The sequence below is a fragment of the Jaculus jaculus genome, chromosome 5, assembly GCF_020740685.1.
Source record: "Jaculus jaculus isolate mJacJac1 chromosome 5, mJacJac1.mat.Y.cur, whole genome shotgun sequence".
NCBI classification, from domain to species: domain Eukaryota; kingdom Metazoa; phylum Chordata; class Mammalia; order Rodentia; family Dipodidae; genus Jaculus; species Jaculus jaculus.
In genome coordinates, this window is record NC_059106.1 from 46,515,651 (window position 1) to 46,534,795 (window position 19,145).

General features: G+C 47.7%; 1 protein-coding gene across 5 annotated transcripts in view; it reads left to right on the plus strand.

The window, feature by feature from the left end:
- Positions 1 to 4,605: 4,605 nt before the first annotated feature.
- Mfn2 (mitofusin 2) overlaps positions 4,606 to 19,145 on the plus strand; it is a 34,405-nt gene continuing 19,865 nt past the window's right edge. Inside the window, exons 1-5 of one of the 5 annotated variants that reach the window (XM_045149618.1) lie at positions 4,607 to 4,756; positions 6,134 to 6,273; positions 6,668 to 6,734; positions 13,056 to 13,234; positions 15,867 to 16,002. In XM_045149618.1, coding sequence (XP_045005553.1) covers positions 13,060 to 13,234; positions 15,867 to 16,002 — 311 coding nt within the window. In that variant the 5' untranslated portion in view covers positions 4,607 to 4,756; positions 6,134 to 6,273; positions 6,668 to 6,734; positions 13,056 to 13,059. Of the gene's footprint in view, positions 4,757 to 4,825; positions 4,959 to 6,108; positions 6,274 to 6,667; positions 6,735 to 13,055; positions 13,235 to 15,866; positions 16,003 to 19,145 lie in introns of those variants that run through there. The other 4 variants (XM_045149620.1, XM_004657634.2, XM_045149619.1 and 1 more) reach the window with 4 other exon arrangements.

The window sequence follows — 19,145 nt, forward strand, 5'->3', positions numbered from 1 at the left end:
ATGGTTCAGCAGACTCTGGAACTCCTGCTTCCCAAGCCCAGTGCCATGTGGTACATGTGGTCTACATGGCATTAGTGTATCCTCTTCCCTTCCCCCCAGCCCCTGGCTGGACATGCCAAGACCTACATTGTATATCCCCTCCAGAACTTCTGCTGACAACCCTTTCTGCAACTGTGAACATGGGACGACAGGGAAAACTGATGCCACCACACCTGGCTCTGGCTAAGTATTTATTTATTTATTTTAAGTTTTTATTTATTTATGTATTAGAGACAGAGAGAGGGAGAGAGATTGAGAATGGGCATGCCAGGGCCTCTAGCCACTGCAAATGAACTCCAAATGCATGCACCACCGTGTGCTTACATGGGACCTGGAGAATTGAACCTGGGTCCTTAGGCTTCACAGGCATGTGCCTTAACCACTAAGCCATCTCTCCACCCCAGCATTTATTTATTTATTTTTTAAAGATTCTGGGGCCAAGATTGGTGGTGCATACCTTTTAATCTCAGCACTCGGGAGGCAGAGGTAAGATGATTGCTGTGCGTTCAAGGCCATCCTGAGACAACATAGTGAATTCCAGGTCAGCCTGGGCTAGAGCAAGATACTATCTCAAGAGGGAGAGAGAGAAAGAAAAAGATCTTCAGACTTGGGGAGATGGCTTAGCAGTTACAGGAGTTTATTTGCAAAGCCTGGCAACCTGGTTCGGTTCCCTAGCCACTTGTGTAAAGCTGGATAAGCATTCAGTTGCAGTTGCAAAATACAAAACTAAATAATTAAAAAAACATATTCCTGGGCTGGGGAGGTGGCTCAACAGGTAAAGGTACTTGCTTGCAAAGCTTGCCAACCCAGGTTCAATTCCCCAGAACCCACATAAATCCAGATGCCCAAAGTGGTGCACGCGTCTGGAGTTTATTTGCAATGACACGAGGCCCTGGTGTGTCTGTTCTCTCTTCTCTCTCTCTCTCTCTAATGAACGAGTAAAAATATTTTAAAAAATATTCTCCACTTTTGTGTGCAGTAGGGCCTCTTTTATGTAGCCTAGCTGGTTCTCATAGATATCTTTCTGCCTCAGGCTCCTGAGTACTGGGATTATAGGCATGAACAACCATGTCCTGCATAAGGTTGCTTTTAACCAACAGTGACATTTTTCTTCCTTCCTTCTTTCTTTCTTTCTCTCTCCCCCTCCCTCCCTCCCTCCCTCCCTCCCTCCCTCCCTCCCTCCCTCCCTCCCTCCCTCCCTTCCTCTCTCTCTCTTTCTTTCTTTCTTTCTTTCCCAAGGTAGGGTCTTGCTCTTGCCCAGGCTGACCTGGAATTCACTATGTAATCTCAGGGTGGTCTCAAACTCATGGCAATCCTACCTCCTTAGTGCTGAGATTAAAGGTATGTGCCACCACTCCCTGCTATGTTTTCCTTTTTTTCTTTTTCTTTTTTTTTTTTTTGTTTTTAGAGGTAAAGTTTCACTTTAGTCCAGGCTAACCTGAAATTCACTGTGTAGTCTCAAGCTGGCCTCGAACTAATGGTGGTCCTCTTACCTCTGCCTCCAGAGTGCTGGGATTAAAGGCGTGTGCCACCACAGCTGGCTCTTTTTTTTTTTTTTTAATATTTTTTACGTATTTGTGTGAGAGAGAAACAGAGAGAGAATGGGCTTCCAGCCATTACAAACGAACTCCAGATGGGTGCATGGGCCACCTTGTGTATCTAGCTTATGTGGGTGCTGGGGAATCGAACTGAAGTCCTTTGGCTTTGCAGGTAAGCACCTTAACCACTAAGCCATCTATCCAGCCCCATGTTTTTCTTTTTAGTCTGTGTTAAAAGGAGTAAATTTGGTCGAGTGTGGTGGTACCTTTAATCCCAGCACTCGGGAGAATCACTGTGAGGTCAAGGCCTGACTGGGACAACAGAGTGAGTTCCAGGTCTGCTTGGCTAGAAAACAAACAAACAAAAGTAAAGTTTAAAGTAAAATGTATAGAAAGCAGAGAGAACACAGACTCCTCCTGGAGAAGGAGACTCTAGTGTTGGAAGATTCCCTACCTTTCTCAGATTACAAATGTAATTGATGTTCAACATGATGAAGTCATCAAGATAGGAAGAAGTGAGCTGGAGAGATGGCTTAGCAGTTAAGTACTTGCCTGCAAAGCCTAAGGACCCAGGTTCAATTCCCCAGTACCTACATAAGCCAGATGCACGTGGTGGTACGTGGGTCTGGAGTTTGTTTGCAGTGATTAGGGGCCTTGGCACACCTATTTCTTTCTCTCCCTGCTTGAAAATAAATATTTAAAAAAATATTTTTTTATTTTTATTTTTTGGTTTTTCAAGGTAGGGTCTCACTCTAGCCCAGGCTGACCTGGAATTCACTATGTAGTCTCAGGGTGGCCTCGAATTCACGGTGATCCTCCCACTTCTGCCTCCTGAGTACTGGGATTAAAGGCGTGCGGTAGCCACCATGCCAGGCTCTAAAAAAATTTTTTTTAAATAGAAAGAAGTAATGTAAGAAAGAGCTTCTGCAATTGTGCCCGAGTCCTCCCTATTTCCATTCCCAATAGCACTGTCTGTGGTCATGTCAGTGAGGGGGTCGGAGCTGTTTGGAGAAGGCCACGTATAGGGCAGAGGGTAAGACTAGAAGCCTGGGCAAGAACTCAGAGGTTCCTGCAGCTGTCCAGGAAGGGAACAGGGCTGGATCAACATGGCTGGGATGCTCCAGAAGAGGAGGAGTAGACAGAAGAGATGCTTAGGGAACACCCCCAAGACCTTTCCTGGTTTGGACAAGATTCTGGGAAAAGGAAAAGGAAATGGAAGCCACAGCCCTGTGATTGGAGAATCCTCCAGGGAGGCAGGAGATTCTGGAGGAGACTCAGTGACAGTGCAAAGCAGGGCCCTCAGAGCATGCCACATTCCTGACTGAGGCACACTCACACCCAGAGGCAGAGCCTGGGTGTGCCCACAGCCCAGAGTCAGACAAAGCTAGCCCAAGGGCAGTGACAGTAGAACTGTTTCCTTTGACTCACCTCCCAGGAGACTGAGGACTCTAGCTCCATCACTGGAGGACTGATTTACCTCTGAGGCTATTTGTGGCAAGATTCTGCTCTGGCTATAGGGCAATGTGGGTAAGTAGAAACTATGTGACAGCCAGGCATGGTGGGGAATGCCTATAATCTTAGTACTCTGGAGGCAGAGGCAGGAGAATCATCAGTTCACGGCCAACCTCAGCCACATAGTGGAAACTTTCTAAGAAAACAAAATAAATACAATATGGGCCACACATTCAGACCACCTTGTAATTTTTTTTTGGGGGGGGAGAGATGTTTTTGAGGTAGGGTCTCAATCTAGCTCAGGCTGACGTGGAATTCACTATGTAGTCTCAGGGTGGCCTTGAATTTATAGAGAACTTCCGCATCTGCCCCACCTTGTAATTTTCGGTAATTTTAAATTCTCTATTAGTCTTATTATTATTATTATTGGTCTTTCGAGGTAGGGTCTTACTCTAGCTCAGGCTGACCTGGAACTTGGTATGTAGTCTCAGGGTGGCTTCGAACTCACAGCGCCCCTCCTACCTCTGCCTCCTGAGTGCTGGGATTAAAGCCGTGCGTCACCATGCCCAGTTTACTAGTCTTATTTAATTTTTTTGTTTATTTTTATTTATTTATTTATTTGAGAGCGACAGACAGAGAGAGAAAGAGGCAGATAGAGAATGGTGCGCCAGGGCCTCCTCCAGCCACTGCAAATGAACTCCAGATGCATCTCCACCTTGTGCATCTGGCTTACATGGGTCCTGGGGAATTGAGCCTGGAGCTGAGGTCCTTAGGTTTCGCAGGCAAGCGCTTAACCACTAAACCATCTCTCCAGCCCTAGTCTTATTAAAAAAAGAAAGAAAGAAAGAAAAGAAACAGTTGAATTTAATTTACACTTAGGTTAGCATTTCAACATATCAATACAAAAATATCAATACTAAGATTTGTGACACCTCTCAGTTTGCAGTAGCTGATTTCAGGGGCTGAACAGCCATGCGTGGTTGCTGACTAGTATTACAGGGCCCAGGTTTGGGAGCCCTCCCTTGCTAGGGTCACCTGCTGTATCCTCGTGGCTGGCACATAAAGAGGGGCCAGTGAGTGACCTGTTAACTTGGATAATCACCCCGAGAGTGCTGGGCCGTGCGAAGATTAAATAAAAGGATGCATGTTAGTGTCCAGCTCAGTGGTTGGCACTGTAGTAATTATGGCTGCTGCTCTGACTTACTTCCTCAATGGCAACTGAAGGGCAGTCACTTCGCCGCAACGCCCCGGTCGTTTCTCTCAGATTACAAAATGCAAGTCTGGATTACTGAATTGGTAGGTGCCCTGGGGTCAGGTTTCTGGGGCTACAAGTGAAAGGGCGCGAACCTCTTTAATCCGCGCCTTTGTTTTTTTATTTTGCCACTTGACAGCTCGAGGCTCCTCCCCGCCCCGCCCCGCCCCGCCCTGACTAGAACTACAACTCCCAAGATGCAGCGGAAGTTTCAGTTTGCGTCATCATCCTGGGACGCCGGGGCAGTAAACGCGCGCGCGGACACGACTTCCGAAGCTCAGAGCCGCCGCTCGGCGAGGCACAGGAGTAGGTCGCGTTGAACGGACCGAGCTCGGAGGCCGGCGGCTTATCTAGGCGGAGCAGCCTGCTCGCGGCGGACAGTGACGCCCACCTCGTCTTCCCCTCCGCCTCTCCCGGGCAGCGCTCGCTAGTGACGTCAGGGTGTGATGGCTGCCGCGAGGCCGGGAAGGTGAAGGTGAGAGGGCGAGATCGCAGGGCTGGTGGGAGCGGTCGGGCCCCGGCCGGAAGAGCCCTGAGCAGCCAGGCCTGAGCTGGTGGGACGCCGGCGCTGCCGGGGCTCGGGATCCTGTCGGACGGGCGTCCCCACGCTCTGTCCTCGCCGCCGGGCCCTCCACGGCCCTAAGGAGGGGGCGGGATGGAAGACCCAGGGCTGGGAGGTGGGATTCTCCAAAGCTCTCTTCGTCCTCCTCTTCCCAACCCTCGCAGCCACATTCCGCCCCTTCCCGTTTCCTGTTTTTCATCCTGTACCTTTATTTTGTTTTATTTTTATTTTTGGCCAGCATTTTCTCAGTACTTGTTCTGTGTCTCATGTCCACTGCTCTGCCTTCCCTTACTTTGGGAGCTTATTGTGCTTTGACACAGTGTCCTTTTCTCTTGTGTGACTTCTCATCACACTGGAGATCAGGGACTATTCTTCCCCTTTACCATATCTTACGCAGAATATTGGAAAAGACAGCTACTTGGATAAAGAAAAGCAAAACTGGCAGTCCCACTCTTCTGTAATACTTTGCCCTGCTTCTTTAAATCTTCATTTCTCATCCTTCCAGGAAAGGGCTCCGATTGCCTCCTTCCTGCTTCCAAAGATGGGGAGGTGCCTCACGTAGTTGAAAAATACAAATGAGCTGTGGAGTTAAAACTGATATCTCAGCTCCCAGCTTGGCCACTTCATTTGCGGTCTATTAATCTTCCAAGTATTCCAAATCTCCATTTGCTGGTGGACTTGACAGTGAAAGGAGATATTTACAGCAGCTCGGGCACGTTGGCTTTCAGTCAGTTCCACTTGTCACCTCACCCCTCCCATCTCTACTCGGCAGCCCTCGGGGCCAGGCCACCTCCCCTCTCCCTGCTTGGGCTGTGCCTTTTCCAGGGTGCCTGCAGAGCCCTCATTGGTGACTTGCACCAGCACATGGCTGAACGTGTGTTTGTGCACACCTGTGCGTTGTGTTTTTCCTAGAGCACTTCCTCACATGCTCCCCAGTACCTCATGAGTAAGCTTCCCTCAGGGGTGAGTTAGTTTGTCTTTGCACCTGATTAGACATGTTTCGCATGCCAGTTGTTTTATTTTTCTCAGAGACGAGGTCTCATGCAGCCCAGGCTGACTCCAGGCTCTCTGTGCAGTCAAAGATGACCTTGAACTTTCTGACTTTCCAGTCTCCACCGTCTGAGTGCTGAGATTACTGACAGGTGCCACCACACCTGGTTTTACGAGGTGCTAGGGGTTGAACCCAGGGCTTTGTGCATGCTGGGCAAGCACTCTACCAACTGAGCTACAATCTCTGCCTTTGTTTTTCCTTTCTTGCCTCCTAGTGACCTCTCCTTTCCTTTCTAAAAGTTGGGACAGGTGGAGTCAACACATTTGATAACCAACACCGACCTGAAACAGCACAGGGGAGACCTTGAATATTTTTCATCTTTTTGACTCCAGCCATGTCCATGATGTCCACCCTGTGAAGGTCTCTTACCATCCAGCAAGTAAGTTGAAGCTGTGACTTCTGGCACCCTGGATCTGGTTGAGCGGAAGGAAGTGTATTCTCTTGGCTCTTGGGTGGCAATCTCAGATGGGATCCTTTTCCATAGAGTCTGTTGCTTCCAACATGTATTGGAGAAAGTTACTGTATCTCCCTTCTACCTTTTGGGGGGATTTCACTGGCTTTAAATAGGTTGAGTGAGCCTGTTTAAAGGCTGGCAGTTCAGAAAGTGGCCAGAATCTTCCAGGTTCTCCCTTGTATGTTTGTCTCTGTGCTAGCTCTTCTCCCTGTCTGCCCGGCAGAAGTTGGCCCCTGTCATGGCTTCTCCAAGAGCCTGCCCTGCCCTTAGTCCCTATATACTCCTTTGTTTCAATTTCTTGGCTTTTCCTCTGTTCCAGTTGTGCCAGCAGACGATCTGTGGACCCATTTTCTTTCCCTGCTAGGAGTGGCTGTACATAAAACTGGGTAAGGAGGTGGTGTGGACTCAGGGACTGTGCTTGGCATCCAAACACTTGGAGCTGAATTGCTGCTCTTGTACAAATACCTAATATGCCTCCGCTAATGGGCAAGCTTCTGATCACCTTCAAGTGCTGCCAGTTTCCATTCCGAACTGGGTTTGTTTCTGGTCTTCCTTTAATGTACTAACACAGCTGGGAGTAGGAGACTGCCAGGGTGAACGAGCTTTTCCCTAAAGTGTGAGCCTTAGAATTAATTTCATTTATTTATTTTGGGTTTTCGAGATAGGGTCTTGCTGTAGCCCACGCTGACTTGGAATTCACTATGTAGTCTCAGGGTGGCCTCAAACTCACAGCAATCCTCCTACTTTGCCCTCTCAATTGCTGGGATTAAAGCCTGTTACACAGAACTACTACTTCTTCTTTTTTTGAGAGAATGGCCCAAGCTGGTCTTGAATTTGCCATGAATGAGGATGTCCTTGAACTTCTGATCCTCTTGCCTCCACCTCCCAAGTACTAGGATTACAGGTATATGCTACCATGCCTAATTGAGGAGTTTCTTCATGGAATACATTTGTTTAATGTGAATCAAATAGAGTTAAACTGTATTTAAGCTGCCTTTCCTTTCTAAGACTTAACTATGTCCGTGCACACCAGTGGACTGCACTTTCTGTGGCATACAGTGTTTTGTAAATAGATTCCAGTATGGAGCCCTTTTTTGTATTCTGTAGGACATGCTTTGAGAAATGCTGTTGTAAACTCCAAAGCCATGATCTCCAGAACAGATGGAGGCTGTCAGCAAAGCTTGGATGGTGCCATTTTGTATGTGACTGATACTGGAACTGGACCCAATGTCCCAGCTTAGGGAACAGGCTCCACATGCCTGTGGCAAGCCCGGTGGTGAAGTGAGGCCTATCAGGGCTTTCCAGAGGAGGAACAGGAGCCCAGCTGCTTCCCACCACCCTGAGGGGAGAGACAGCTCACAGGCCAAGCCCCAGATAGTAGAGACCCTGTTTTGACTTTCCTAAGTATATTTTGCAATTGGTTCAGTTTGCACTTTAGGAGGATTACATTTTAGAATCTGAAAGTCTTGGTTGAGCTCTAAATACTTATCTGAAAATAGCTCTTTAGGAAAGAGTAGATATATGGATTCAGAAATGGAAGATTCCAGTGGTTCCCTGCCACAGGTATTCACTTACTCATCCTAACACTCCCAGCTGTGGAGGAGAAAGGTGGAAATGGAGAGGTAGTTCAGAGCCTTGGTGAGACAAAGATTGTGTGTCCTCTGTGCGAGGGCGTGATCCTTGAGTTATGTCTAAAAAGGCAGTAAGAGTGTGGCAAATGCATGTGAGAGAGGATTCCAGAAATGCAGAAGCTTAGCTTGGGAATTAGAGAAATGAGGCCGAGCTTGGGATTCACGAGGGCAGGGCGTGCAGCTGCAGACTGGTAATGGGGGAGCAGCGTGGCTCCCGCCCAGCTGACCCTTAGCCACCTACCACGAGGCTTTACTGGTGTGCACACCCCTGACCCTTGCACTGAGCACTAATGTTTCTGCTTTCCTATCCTTTGGGCTTGAAGACATTGACCAGCACTTGGTAAGCACCTGCTTGTAAAAGCCCAGCTACTATCAAGGAGCTTGCTTCCTGTAAGCAAGTCACTTCTGAGGTGGGCACTGCTGGTTTCTAGTAGATCCATTTACTCCCATCTCCATGGCTGTGGGTGGGGGAGCCGTGGGTATGTTGGTGGACTTGCCTTCTGTCAAGCTAGGTGTTGGGGGGAGGGTCTTGTATTCGTTAATTTTATTTATTTGCAAACAGAGAGGTAGAAAAGAGACAGACAGAATAGGCGCGTCAGGGTCTCCAGCCACTGCAGAGAACTCCAGATGTGAGGACCACTTTGAGCATCTGGTTTTACATGGGTACTGAGGAATTAAACCGGGGTCGTTAGACTTTGCAGGCAAGTGCCTTAACCACTGAGCCATCTCTCCAGCCCAAGTCTTGTGATTTTGCTGGCACTTTAAACCATGTCACTGCTCTCTTGCCCTCTTACTATGTGCTGGGCACATTGCTTGTGTCATTGTCATATTTGGTCCTTTCACAGTGTGTACCTTACCTGACTTGTTGAACTCAAAGAAGGTAAGGTTCTGAGGTGAAATAACTTGTGTAAATTGTTGCAGCTCAAAGAGTGCAGTGACAATTTACACCCAGGATTGCTAGTTTCAAAAAACTGTTATGTGTAGCCCTGTCTCCTCCCAGACCTCTCTTTTTAGCCTTTCCCTTCCCTACTCCTTGTCTGTCCTCCCCTACCCCTGATTTCAATGCACTTACCTTCTCTGCTCAGAGGAATTGGAGAGTCATTGTATTTCCAGTGCCTTTTCTCCGAGTTCTGCCATCTTTCTTAGCTAAGAAAACATGTCTCAGCCGGGCCTGGCAATACCAGCACATGGGAGGTGGTAGCAGGAGAATCAGAAGTACAAGGTTGGGGCTGGGCGTGGTGGCGCACGCCTTTAATCCCAACACTCGGGAGGCAGACGTAGGAGGATTGCCGTGAGTTCGAGGCCACCCTGAGACTCCATAGTGAATTCCAGGTCAGCCTGGGATAGAGTGAGACCCTACCTTGAAAAACAAACAAACAAAAAAGTAGTACAAGGTCATTCTCAGCTACATAGAGTTTGAGGCCAGCCTGGGCTACATGAGGGAAGGGAAGGAGAGAGGAAGTCTCAGAGTTGTGTTGTCTACAGAGGATGAAGGTGTTAATAGTAGTAAGGTTTCTCTTTCCACCTTGTTCCCCAAGTAACACTGCAAAAGATTTGTAGATTTGCTGGGCATTATGGTGCACACCTGTAAGGCCAGCACTTGGGAGGATTGCAGTTTGAGGCCAACCTGGGCTACCTCGTGAGTTTCAGGTCAGCCTGAGCTAGAGTAAGATCTTGCTACAAAACAAAACAAAGAAAACAGGGCGTGGTGACACACACCTTTAATCCCAGCACTCAGGAGGCAGAGGGAGAAGGATCGCCTTGAGTTTGAGGCCACTCTGAGACTCCATAGTGAATTCCAGGTCAGCCTGGACTAGAGTGAAACCCTACCTCGACAAACAAAAAAAAAAAGAAAGAAAGAAAGAAAGAAAAAGACTACTAACAAAAAATGTTGATAGAGGTTATCACAAAATAGTATTACAGGTTTTTTCCCTTTAATGTTAAATTTTCTTTTAAAAATATGTTTATGCACATGTACATGGGAGAGAGAGGAAGAGAGAGAGATTGGACATATGTGTACTAGGACCTCTTGCGGCTGCAAAGGAACTCCAGACACATATGACCACTCTTTTATGCCTCTGGCTTTATGTGGGTACTAGGGAATCAAACCCAGGGTGGCAGGCTTTGCAAGCAAGTTCCTTAACGGCTGAGCCATCTCCTCAGCCCAAAATATCAAAAGAAAATATCTACAGTGCATGTTTACTATACTAAAAGGAGACCGACCCTTTTTAATTTTTTTTTGAGGTAGGATTTCACGGTACCCCAGGCTGTGAATTCTCTTTGTACTCTGAGGGTAGCCTCGAACTCAGTGATCTTCCTACCTCTGCCTCCCAAGTGTTGGGATTAAAGGCATGCGCCACCACCTCTGTTTGTGTGTATGTGTACATGTCCATGTGTGTGAGTGCAGGCACGTGTGTGCCATGGCACAGGTTTGCAGGTCAGAGGACAAATTTCAGGTTAGTCTTCCCGTGTACGCCAGTTGTGGCGGGGTTCCTCTCTGTGGATTCTTGCTCTGCTGGTCTTTGTTGGGTTTGCCAAGAACTTCTGGGAAATTCTGTTTATGCCTCCCATCTTGCCATCAACATCAGCGTGCTGGGATTATAAGTCCATTGCTTATAGCTTTTTACTTGGGGGGCTAGAGATTGAACTTGAGTTCTCCAGCATGAAAAATCAGCTCTTTCTCCACTGAGTCACCTCCCCAGCGCCCACCCTCCCTCTGACACACGTCTCATGTAGCCCCGGCTCAGGCAGGCCTTGAAATCAGTACGTAGTAACTGGCCTTAGTATTCTGATCCTCTTGCTTCCTCCTCCCAAGTACTGGGGATCACAGGCTCCAGCTCAACCTGTTTGTTTGTTTATTTATTTATTTTTAATTTATTGATTAATTTGAGAGAAAAGGGCACATAGAAAGAATGAGCATGCCAGGGTCTCTAGCCACTGGAAATAAACTCCAGATGTATGTGCTACCATGTGCATTTGGCTTACGTGGGTCCTGGGGAATTGAACCTAGGTCCTTAGGCTGTGCAGGAAGTGCCTTAACTGTTAAGCTCTCTCTCCAGCCCTTTATTTACTTAAAATAAATTTTATTTTATTTATCTTTTAGAGAGAAAGAGGCAGATAGAGAGAATGAGTGTGCTAGGGCCTCCAGCCACTGGAAACAAACTCCAGACACATGTGCTACTTTGTGCATCTGGCTTACATGGGTACTAGGGAATTAAACCCAGGTCCTTAGCCTTCACAGACAGGTGCCTTAACTACCAAGCCATCTCTCCAGTCACTTTTGATTTATTTTTTGAGACATGGTCTCACTCTGGCCCAGATTGAGCTGGAACCCATTCTGCAGACCTAGACCAGCCTTAACTCACAGTGATCCTCCTACTCCCACCCCAGTGCTGGTATCAAAGGTGTGTGCTCAATACATTTTTTAAAAATAATTTTATTTATCTACATATTTGCAAGCAGGGAGAGATAGTAGAGAGACAGAATGGACATACCAGGGCCTCCAGCCATTACAAATGGATTCCAGATGCATGCACCACTTTGTGCATCTGGCTTTACATGGGTACTGGGGAATCGAACTCAGGTCATTAGGTTCTGCAGACAAATGCCTTAACTGCTGAGTCACCGCTTGAGCCCCTTAATACAGTTTAAAAAATATTTTTATTGTGCCAGGCGTGGTGACGCACGCCTTTAATCCCAGCACTTGGGAGGCAGAGGTAGGATCACCGCAAGTTCGAGGCCACCCTGAGACTACTTAGTGAATTCCAGGTCAACCTGGGCTAGAGTGAGACCCTACCTCGATAAACAAAAACAAACAAACGATATACATATATATATATATATATATATATATATATATATATATATATATATATATATATATATATATATATATATATATATTGATTTGAGAGAAAGAGGCAGATAGAGCCAGAGAATGGCAGGGAGAGAGAATGAGCACATCAGCGACTCTAGCCACTGCATATAAACTCCAGATGCTTGCGCCACCTTGTGCTTATGTGGGTCTTGGGGTCCTTTGGCTTTGCAGGCAAGCACCTTAACCACTACATCATCTCCCCAGCTCTCAGTACTTTTTTTTGTCTGTTTTGTTTTTTGAGGTAGGGTCTCATTCTGGCTCAGGATGACCTGGAATTAACTATGTAGTCTCAGGATGACCTCGACTCATGGCAATCCTCCTACCTCTGCCTCCCAAGTGCTGGGATTAAAGGCGTGTGCCACTGCACCCGGCTTCAATACATTTTTTGAACATATTTTTATTTATTTATTTGAGACAGAGAGAGAGAGAGAGAGAGAGAGAGAGAGAGAGACAATGGTGCTTCAGGGCCTCCAGCCACTGCAGACAAAGTCCAGATGCATGCACTACCTTGTGCATCTGGCTTACATGGGTCCTGGGGAATCTAACTTGGGTCCTTTGGCTTTGCAGGCAAGTGCCTTAACCACTAAGCAATCCCTCCAGCCCTTTTTTAAAAAAATATTTTTATTTATTCCTCAATACATTATTAAAAAGAATTTTACGTGTAGATCTTCCTACTGAAGATTTCTCTCTTCCATATTTCTAACCCTCCCCCCTCCCCAAGCAAACATACAAGTAAATCCTGTTAAAGATTAGGGCCACTGGGCTGGAGAGATGGCTTAGCACTTGTCACTTTCCACCTAAGGCTCAGAGAAGGGCTTTGGTGCATTACCTTAGAAATTGGCAGCACCTGGCGTGAACCTGGGACTCTGTAACTACACATCTGTGTGCTTGTGCAGTGTGACAGGGAGAATGAGCCATATTGCTTTTTTTTTTTTCTTGGTGAGGGTGAATGGTAGGGTCTTGTGTAGCCCAAGCCTCAAGCTTGCTATGTAGCCACAGGTGACCTTGAACTTCTGATCCTCCTGCTTTTCCCTCCCAAGTGTGTGCCACCACACCTGGTTAACATGGTCCTGGGCTCACTCAGGGCTGTGTGTGCTAGGTAACTACTGTAACAACTGAGCTACATCCCCAGCCTGTGCCCCAGTAGAGCATGGACAGATGGGTGCTTTTGCACACACTCCCGTGGTCTTCCCTTGCAGCGCGATGTCCCTGCTCTTCTCTCGATGCAACTCCATCGCCACCGTCAAGAAGGACAAGAGACACATGGCTGAGGTGAATGCTTCCCCCCTCAAGCACTTTGTCACTGCCAAGAAGAAGATCAATGGCATCTTTGAGCAACTGGGAGCCTACATCCAGGAGAGTGCCACCTTCCTTGAAGGTGAGATGCACAGCCAGGCCCCATTAGCTATTTGGGTAGCGGGATTGAGTCGGGGTTGGGGGTTCACGCACACACACAAATCATCGTTCTCATTTATGCTGTGCTCTTGGAGCTCTGTGGACCAGGAAGATTAGGCCAGGGAGACTATGGGTTAGGGATTGGCTTACGAGTTCCCCATGCTGTTGTTTCATTGTCCGGAGGGGTAGTGACTTGTCTCTATCCAAAAAGCAAGTTGACTGAGTGTTGAGAGCTGTAGGGTGTCTTGGGAGTGACGGAGCTGGCTTTCCCCAGACATCTCTGACTCCACGTCCATGTGTTTTCCTTGGCCTCACTCTGGCTACCATAGCACCAACCACTGTTTATTTGGGTGTTTGTTTGGGACAAGGTGCCCCAGCTCTGATATTTTTAGATCAGCAACAGGACTACAAATAGGAAACTTATGTCACTGTGCCTTTTCTCCTAGTTACTCATTTGAAGCCAGCCTCTAGTCCCTGCTCTGTCTGAGTACCAACTGCAGCTACCAGCACACTCAGACTCCCTCTCTAGAAGGGCATCCTGGCTGCAGGTCCAGGGTTTATCTGTGAAGACCCAGACACTGAATCGTATCCGCCCTTTGTTTCCTCATTGGTGAAAGAGGGCTCGTGTGAGTTGAGGACTTTTCAGGATTGTCTGTAAGAACTTGACACCGCCAGTGGGGCTCCCCAGAAGTGGATTCCTGCCTCATGTGCACCACCTTCCCTCCAGTTGCCTTTTGGCTAGAGCCATTTGGTTTGTTTCTCATTGTCTTACTTGGCCAGGCTGATACTGAGGACCCCATTGAAAATAGAGACTGCATTAATGAAACCTGTCTTGCCCTTTCCTGTGGAGGGCTTTGATGGAAGAAAATGTGTCCCTTAAATATTATTGAATTAAAACAGATCTGAAGTTTAGTATATGATTGGAGTCACTGTCTGTTTACTTAGCAGTACCTCTGTTCTGCCTGGCCTAGGTATGCAGAGAGAGAGCCATCCAGGGCCCAGGCCAACTCTGATGCCCTGAGTCACTCGCTCAGACGAAGCTGTGACAGTCATGTGCTTTAGCAAGGTGTTTATGTCATGGTACTTTGAAGTATCATTTTGTGAAAATATGAGGCCCTTGATCATTAGCTACATGGAAGGGAAAGAAGCAGAATGATCATGAGCTGGGATACTGATTGCTCTTCGCTGAGGAGGGCAGGGCAAGGAATGAGAGCTTGCCAGTCTGCTGGTGTTTGCTGTTGACTGTAGCTGTTGGAGAGACGGCTTCCCCTCTGAGCATTACAAAGGCTGTGCCCGCGTGCCTATATAAGGGAGGAATGTTGATAGGTCTAGGATGGGGGTGACTGGTGAGTGGGGGTGGGGGCATGTTGTCTTGGTCACTTCCTTTCATGGTACTAGCTACAGGGAAAACTCACTGGATAGTCTCTGACATGCCACTTGTCATACTTTGGATGCTTTGAGAGTGTTTTCAGAGTTGGGACCTGCCAGCCTGGTGGCTCCTAGGCGTGTGCTAAAGGCTCAGACACCCATCTGCCTCCAAGGCAGCTGGAGTGCCCAGCTGGTGCCATGGCTGGGTGGGGTGGGGGCAGGAACTTGGTCAGTTGCTGTTTTCTGAAGTAACTTGTTAGCTGCCTGTCTGACAAGGGCACTGGGAAAAGCCCTGCAGTGAAGCAAGTGCCACTCATTTAGCCAGCCCTGGTGCCCCTGGTGGGTAGAGGACTGGCTGGCTGAGCCCTCCTGTGGTATATGATGCAGAAGGGTGAGCCAGCCAGTTGTATCAGGATGAGGCGGCACCAAGGAGGGAGACGTTTACAGACAGGGATCTGCTGTGGTGGTAGTGGGGCCAGGGAAGGCTTCCTGGCGCTGTACCGTCCAGTGTAGACTGGAGTCCAGGTGAGATTGAGGCCGACTGCTTCATGGCAGTGAGCAAAGCCCAGAGGGGTGAGGAGGCCGGTGAGTTTGGAGAGATGGGGGTGGAAGGAGAGATAGGGGTTGGAAAGAGATTGGGCCAGTAGGCCAGGTCAAGGAGGAACTCATGAAGCAACATGGAGGGTAAGAGCCCGGTTGCCTAGCTCAAATCATGAGCTGTATAAATAATGAAGATCAAATGAGAACTTTTTTTTGCTTTTGATTTTTTAGGTAGTGTCTCACTCTAGTCCAAGCTGACCTGGAATTCACTATGTAGTCTCAAGGTGGCCTTGAACTCAGAGAAATCCTCCTTCCTCTGCCTCCCAAGTGCTGGGATTAAAGCCATGCACCACCATGCCTGGCACAGAACATATTTGAAAAGTGAGCAGTAGTGAAAAGTGTTAAGAAAAAACACACCAGGCAATTAGTGTTCCATATTTTCGCCAGTATTTGAATCACTTATCCGTAGAAGTCTTGGGAAATGGATACTGCTGTTCTGAGGTCAGAAGCAGCATGGGAACCCGGGCAGTCTTTCTTACCTGCCGTCCCACAGGGGCCACAGCAGGGAGTCTGGGACTCCAGCCAGGTAGCTGCGGAGAGCCGTGGAGGCAGTTGTGTCTGGGTGAGTGCAGATGGCACTCTGGCCCTGCCAAGCTTGTGGTGGAAGAACTGACCATGTAATGACCCGTTCATTTCTTCTTTCCCAGACACCTACAGGAATGCAGAGCTGGACCCGGTTACAACAGAAGAGCAGGTTCTGGATGTCAAAGGGTACCTCTCCAAAGTCAGGGGCATCAGCGAGGTACTGGCCAGGCGGCACATGAAAGTGGCTTTTTTTGGCCGGTGAGTCCTTGGAGCCCTCACTGCTTCTCTCTTCCTGCCTGGGAGGGAGGTCCTCCATGGATGGTCATGGCTAGTGTGTGACAGCAGGGAACTGTGACAAGCCTGAATTCGTTTAGCTCTTTTTATTTTATTTTATTTTATTTTACTTTCTTGAGGTAATGTCTCACTCTAGCCCAGGCTTACCTAGAACTCACTCTGTAGCTTGGGCTGGCCTTAAACTCACAGTGATCCTCCTACCTCTGCTCCCCAAGTGCTGAGATTAAATATGTGCACCACCACGTCAGGCATTCTTTTTTTTTTTCCTTCTTTTTTTGAGGTAGGGCCTCACTCTAGCCCAGACTGGCCTGGAATTCACTACATAGTCTCAGAGTGGACTTGAACTCACAGCAATCCTATCCCTGCCTTCTGAGTGCTGGCATTAAAAGTGTATGCTACCATGTCCAGCTTTTATTTTTTAATCGAGTCAAGGTTTTGAGCTGACAGGGATCCTCCCCAGCTTGGTTTTTATTTTTTTTGAGACAGTCTCTTATACAGGCTAGTCTCAGATTACATTGGAGAGCCACCACAATAGACTAATTTTAAGAATTTTATCCTAGCCAAAATGCCTAGAACTAATTAATGATTTAACTGCTGGGCTAGGGAGATGGCTCAGTGGTTAAAGGTACTTGCTTGCAAAGCCTGCTGGCCACAGTTGAGTTCCTCAGCACCCATGTAAAGCCAGATGCAGAAAGTGGTGGATACATCTGGAGTTCATTTGCAATGGCAAAAGGCTCTGGTGTGCCCGTAGTCTGCCTCTCTTTAATAGATAGATTTAGAAAAAGAATTAAACCACTGCAGATACCCCACACAGGTGCAGCCGCGCAGAGTTTCTGTTTTCCTGACTGGCTCATCTGAGCAGTGTCCTCACAGCTCGTCATACAGTACGTACGCATCAGCGCTTCCTTCCCTTCCTTCAAGGCTGAACCCTGTTCCATTGTCCATGTACGCCGCATCGTGTTTATTTCTCTATCAGCCATGGACAGTTGAGTTGCTTCCTTTATCTGTATCAAATAAAGCCAGTATGTACATGAGATGCCCCTTCAGGTTCCTGCTTCCAGTTCTTTTGGATATGCCCCAGTGGGATTGCCAGATAACATGGTAATTTTGTTCTTTTTTGTTTGTTTGTTTTGTTTTGTTTTGGTTTTTGAGATAGGGTTTCACTTTAGCCCAGGCTGACCTGGAATTCACTATGTAGTCTCAGGGTCACAGCGATCCTCCTACCTCTGCCTCCCGAGTGCTGGGATTAAAGGCGTGCGCCACCACGCCCGGCTGTTCTGTTCTTTTTGAGGTCCCACCGTACTGTTCTCCATCCCAGCTGCACCACTGTAGAGTGCTCTTCCTGCCAGTGGTCGGTCCACAGGGGTTCTGTTTCTCCATATCCTTGTCAGCACTAATGGTTCTCCGAGAGTGGCCATGCTACCCAGTGAAGTGATCTCCCATTGGGCTTTTTGGTTGTGTGAGCTGGGGTCTCACTGTGCTTCCCAGGCTGCTGTTCAACTCTGGACTCAGGTGATCTTGTCACCCCAGCTGTGTGCGGGAACCACCGTGTGGAGTTCCCCTTGTGGTTCCCGTTGCCCTCCCTTGTGCTGGCGATGCTTGCTGAGCTGCTTTCTGGTGTTAATGGCCTTTTATGTATCTGGGGAGAAATGTCTGCCCAAGTCCTTTGCCTCTTTGTTAATGAGACTGTTTTCACTGTTGAGCTATGAGAATTTTTCAATATATTCTGTGTTTAAATATTTCACCCATTCCATAGATTGCTTTGGTGCATGGTTCTTTATACTGATGCATCTAATTTTTCTATTTTACCCATTTTACTTGTTCTTTGGTGTCTTATTCAAGCAATAATTACCAGGTCCAATTCAGCACTAGCTGTGAAACTTTCTCCATTTTCTGCTTGGAAAAGGCTGGTCTCAAACTCACAGTGATCCTTCTACTTCTGCCTCACAAGTACTGGAATTAAAGGCATGTAGCACAGTGCCTGGCTTTTAAAGTATTTTTATTTATTTGCAAGCAGAGATAAAAAAGGAAAAAAAGAGAGGGTATGGGTACAGTAGGATCTCTTGCCACTGCAAACAAACTCCAGAAGCATGTGCCATTTTGTGCATCTTGCTTAATGTGGGTCCTGGGGAATTGAACCTGGGCTGATAGGCTTTGCAAACAAGTGCCTTTAATGGCTGAGCTATTTCTCCAGCCCCTCCCCCTCTGTTTCCTTCGAAGAGTTTTATAGTTTTAGCTGACTCTCCCTATTATACTGTGAGATATAATAGGCACTTTAAAGTCCTGTGCAGGCAAAAAGATCCCCCGACAAACTAGATGCTAAGCAAGGAATTACAGCTTAGAGAGTGGGCACTGTGCCTTCTTGAGTCCCATCCTGATGACCTGTGACCTAGGTGTGTTGTCATCTTCGTCCTTTCCTGCATGGTGTGCCCTTGCCCTCACCTGAGTGCCTAGCTGCCAGTCTCACCGGGTATAGAGAAGACTGGTGGCTCTGAAGCAGTGTGGCATGTACAATGAACAAATGTTCAGCACTGAGACCAGAAGTGGATGGGTCTTCTGGGTAGAGCAGTTTGCAGGAGTCTAGGAAAAGGGTGTGGTGGGTGGAATGCAAAAGGATTCTTCCCTTAAGCCTGTCACTGGTGGGTCTGAGATGTGGGCATCACATGTGAGGAAGGCCATAATAGGCAAAGAACAGCATGGCAGGCCCAGTCTGGGTAACAGGACATGGGTTCACTTCTCTGAGGTCATTTGTGCACAGGATGACAGCCCTGGGGTAGAGTTCATGGTTCAAGGAGGAGCAGGTTATATCCTGACTGAGAAGCAGCTGGACTTTGAGGGAAGGTTTTATGCTTGTACTGGCTCCACACTGCACCCAGCTCCTTTGCATATTGGTCTGGCCTGATGAACCTGAGCACATGACTGTCTCAGACTGAGACATGTTTACCTGACTTTGGTTTTTCGAGGTAGGGTCTCACTGTAGGTCAGGCTGACCTGGAATTCACTCTGTAGTCTCAGGATGGCCTCCAACTCACAGCTGGCTTTACCTGACTTAAAAGACACAGGGTCTAGGTGAAGTGGCCCACACCTTTAATCACAGCATTTAGGAG